This window comes from Marmota marmota, unplaced genomic scaffold (assembly GCF_001458135.2).
Source record: "Marmota marmota marmota unplaced genomic scaffold, marMar, whole genome shotgun sequence".
Classification (NCBI taxonomy): Eukaryota; Metazoa; Chordata; class Mammalia; order Rodentia; family Sciuridae; genus Marmota; species Marmota marmota.
In genome coordinates, this window is record NW_026000079.1 from 4,627,211 (window position 1) to 4,630,979 (window position 3,769).

At 52.5% G+C, this 3,769-nt stretch overlaps 1 protein-coding gene across 1 annotated transcript; it reads right to left on the reverse strand.

The window, feature by feature from the left end:
- Positions 1-935: 935 nt before the first annotated feature.
- On the reverse strand, positions 936-2,578 carry CUNH1orf68 (chromosome unknown C1orf68 homolog). The gene is made up of 2 exons (XM_015502691.2): positions 2,536-2,578; positions 936-1,950 (listed from the first exon to the last, which is right to left on the reverse strand). The coding sequence occupies exon 2, from the start codon at positions 1,927-1,929 to the stop codon at positions 1,213-1,215; it is 717 nt and encodes a 238-aa protein (XP_015358177.1). The 5' UTR covers positions 1,930-1,950; positions 2,536-2,578; the 3' UTR covers positions 936-1,212.
- Positions 2,579-3,769: the final 1,191 nt, after the last annotated feature.

Below are 3,769 nucleotides of genomic sequence, written 5' to 3' on the forward strand. Positions count from 1 at the left end.
CTGACTCCGAGGGGGCATCCAGGGGCTGGGCCGCCAGTTTAAGCTGTCTGGATGGGCAGTGGGGTGTGATCTGAGTAGCTACGCGTTTTCAGATATCCAAAGGCAGCAAACGACTCAAGCTGACTTTCTACCGGGGTCCCAGCACAAACCAGAGACTGCTTCAGTAACACACTCTCCCCGGCTCTCGCTCATTCTTTTATGCATTCACCAAACATGTGTTTTCCTATGGTCTGTGGCATTGTTTTAAATAGTTGTGATCCCTCTGCCCAATTTTTAATGTGTGCGTTTTAGAGTCTCTTGTTATATAAGTCCACCCAACAGAACCCTCCACAGATGGCCGTGCAAAGGAGAAAGAAATGCTAAAAATGATGGGCAACTGGCCCGAGGGAGCTCTTCCCACCCGTTCAGCTTCCCCGTGGAGACCTCTCACTGACGGCCAGAGCCATCCTGGGCAGTGTCTACCCACTTCAGGAGAGCTGTAGACTCTTTGTTAGGCCTGGACCCTGTGGCCTATGAGATAAGAAAATGCAATCTATCAAAGTCCCCTGTGGGTTCAAACTACAGCCACAGCGGTGGGACCGTCATCCGGTAATGGGTGAGAGAAGACTGGGTTTCCCAATCCCTTCAACATCCAGAAAGATAAACCCAAGAGGTTACATATGTTAATCATGCGGCCATGAAGGCCTGTTCCTGGCCGGACCTTCTTCTAAGGCTAATCAGAGGGCAGGAAAGAGGCGGCCCCAGCCCAGATCTTCAGCCTGAATCCTGCTAACTTGCATGGAGGAGCTATGCCCAGCCCTCTAGAAGGCAGGAGGGCCCAGGCTGTGGGTTGACCAGGTTGGTCTGTTTGCTCATGTTGATGCAGATCATTCTTCTAATTGAAAAACAAGAGAAGAGAGAGAGCTTTTCAGACAGAAAAGCATGAATGTGAATGAAAGAGACAGACAGGAAGCCACCGGGCATTGCATTCATGGTTTTATTCTTGCCAAAGTTTGGGGTTTGCGCTAACTTTGGCAGGCTGCCTTGATAAAGAAGCAAAGGATGGAGGTGGAGTGAGGAGGTTCTGCATCACTGAGGTGGGCCGGGGAGGGGACACAGCTGGTGAGGGTCTCAGAAGGCAGAGCGGGGCTGTGCGCTCTGGAGCAGGCCCATCCTTTTATATTTAACAGCAACAGTCATCCTCACGGTCACAACACGCAGGACCTCGGGACCTCATGGGGATGATTCCCAAACAGCAGCACCCAGAACTGCAGCCCCCAGAGCCGCAGCCCCCAGAGCCGCAGCCCCGGAGCTGCAGCACCCAGAACTGCAGCAGCCAGAATCCTCACAGCAGCCTGATGATCCTGTGTTGCAGCCCTGGGGACGCTGGACCCAGCGCCTCAGGGGACTGACCCCGAAGGTCCGGGGAGCCAGACAGCAGTAGCTGGTGGAACAGGGAGCAGAGCACGGGTCAGGGGCACAGCCCTGCGAGGATGAGCCACCCCCAGAGGCCTGAGCGTAGTAGGTCTGGGAAGGAGAAGACTGGACGTAATACGTCTGGGTTTGGCAGGGAGCTGGACATTTCACGTAGGTCGTCTGGCAGGGAGCAGGGCACTTCACATACGTCTGGCAGGGAGCCGCGCATTTCACGGAGGTCGTCTGGCAGGGAGCCGGGCACTTCACGTAGGTTTTCGTCTGGCAGGGAACTGGACACTTCACGTATGTCTGGCAGGGAGCTGGGACCCTCACATAGGTTTGAGCTGGGATTGGAGCTAAGTATGTCACAAAGGCCTGAGGCTGCGAGGGAGCACGGCCTGTCACACAGACAGTTTGGGTCTGGCCTGGACCCTGGCCCTGAACAGCAACACCACCGGACCCTTGGGCAGCCCCCAATCCTGAACCTTTCACACAAGACGGAGCAAACTGTGCCTGCTTCTGCTGGTCACACATCTTGCTGTGACTTTGTGAAATCTGAAAAGAGAGGTCTCATCAAAACTGTGAACCTTAGAAGTCTTCCAGAGAAAAATGCAGCTTCCCCTTGAGACAGAGTGACGGGCAGGCCGGGACCTTCCTGAGAAGATCATGGGCACCCAAATGCTTTACCCCTGGCAGCTGCCAACTGTCTCCAGCCAGGGAGCACCCCAAGAAGGAAAACTGATGTCAACAGACCCTGAGCTACTCAAGTCTCAAGCTGAACCTGACAGGAGCCAAGAACAAGGACAAGGTTGGCTACGTGTCTGCCGTTTGCTCCCTGATCAGCCGGACCTCATTTTACTTCCCTAATAAGTGGACCTAAGAGAACACCCCACAAGCGCACTCAGAGAAGGGGTGTGGGCAGCACAGGTCTCTGGATTCCCTTCCCACACAGAACCACTTGCTACACCTGTCCCCGGACTCTCGCGTCCCCGGCTCCAGGCTTCCCGCCGGCTGTACCGCCGTCTGTCATCATGGCTGTCCAGGGTCCAGTCCTGGCTCGTCCTTCAACCTGTGTCTCTCCAGCCCAACCTCACCTGCTCTGTTTCTTGACAAGTCCCTACCCCAGGTGGAGAGACTTACCTTCTTTCCTGAAGAAGCAAGACTGCAAGGAGGCAAGGATCTGAGGAACTGGCAGTCGGGAGACTTTTTATAGGGCAGCAATGAGGCAATTTAATGGCATCTAATGAAACACCGGACATCACGAGGACCAGGGCTGATCCTGCATTGGCGAGATTCCTCCCCAGTTCGCCTGGCTCCTCAGTCACAGGCAGGGCATGTCTCGGCTTGACTTTGAATTTTCCCAAACAGATAAAATGATTCCTGCTGCCTTCTTCATGAAACAAGTCTACCTTCTTTTCCTAGAAGTTATGAGTGCTGCTCATGCAATCCGTCCCTAATGGAGCTGTTTCTAGGCCACTGGAGTCTTCAAAGACTTGTCCAAGATACAGCTAGATTCGCAATGTTGGGTACATTGTGTGTTGCTACCTGGATCTGGGTATTTGTTCAGGGGGCTTTCTTGGTGGTTTATGCTGGTGTAGGTTTCGGGCACAAGAGTGTAGTTCAGTGTTCTCTGGATCAGAATAGCAACAAGCCCTCATGGATCATCAGGTTATTCCAAGTACACTTGAGAAACCGGGTATGCGCTTGATGATCCCAGACTCTAGGTCTAGACACAGAGACACCTCTGTTCTGGGACCTCCTCCTCCTTCCCTTCCTGGGTCTCACTTCCAGGCTTAGATTCCCAAGAACCCAGAGTAGGAGGAATCACAGCCCAATGAACCCTGTGTGATCACAGTAATAGTAGCATCTGACACCTAGCTCCATGCTTTTTAGGTGCTAAACAATTGACTAGGTGGGTACATTCGCAGGTGGATGTTACTGAAGCCCGGAAAGATTTAGGGAGTTACTCTCCTCCAAAGTAGGTAGGTAGAGAAACCAGAATTCATATGCAGGAGATCTGCTTTCACAGACATGATCTTTATCACTCCCGTGTGTTGGCTTTTCTATCTGGGCAGAGCACCATCCTGGAATCCTGCCACCTCTCCTTTCCCCAAAGCAGTAGATGTTAGAAAGAAAGGTGGGATGATAGCTCTTGAGCACGTAATTTGTACTGTGAGCTCTCTTAGCCTTTTTGTCTACGTTTAATCTTTGCAGTTAACTTGTGAACAGGGTTATGTCAGCCTCATTTTTACAAAAGAGGAAACTGAGACCCAGTGGCCTATCTCAACGGTTAGGTGATGGAGTATCACTGGAACCCAAACCTGTCTATTCCCAGAGCCTGAACTCTCCTTCCTGAGCCATCTTGGGTTGCTCA

Excerpts from the sequence above, each read along its gene's own strand:
- CUNH1orf68 (XM_015502691.2), bottom strand. The coding sequence starts at position 1,929 with ATGTGTGACCAGCAGAAGCAGGCACAGTTTGCTCCGTCTTGTGTGAAA.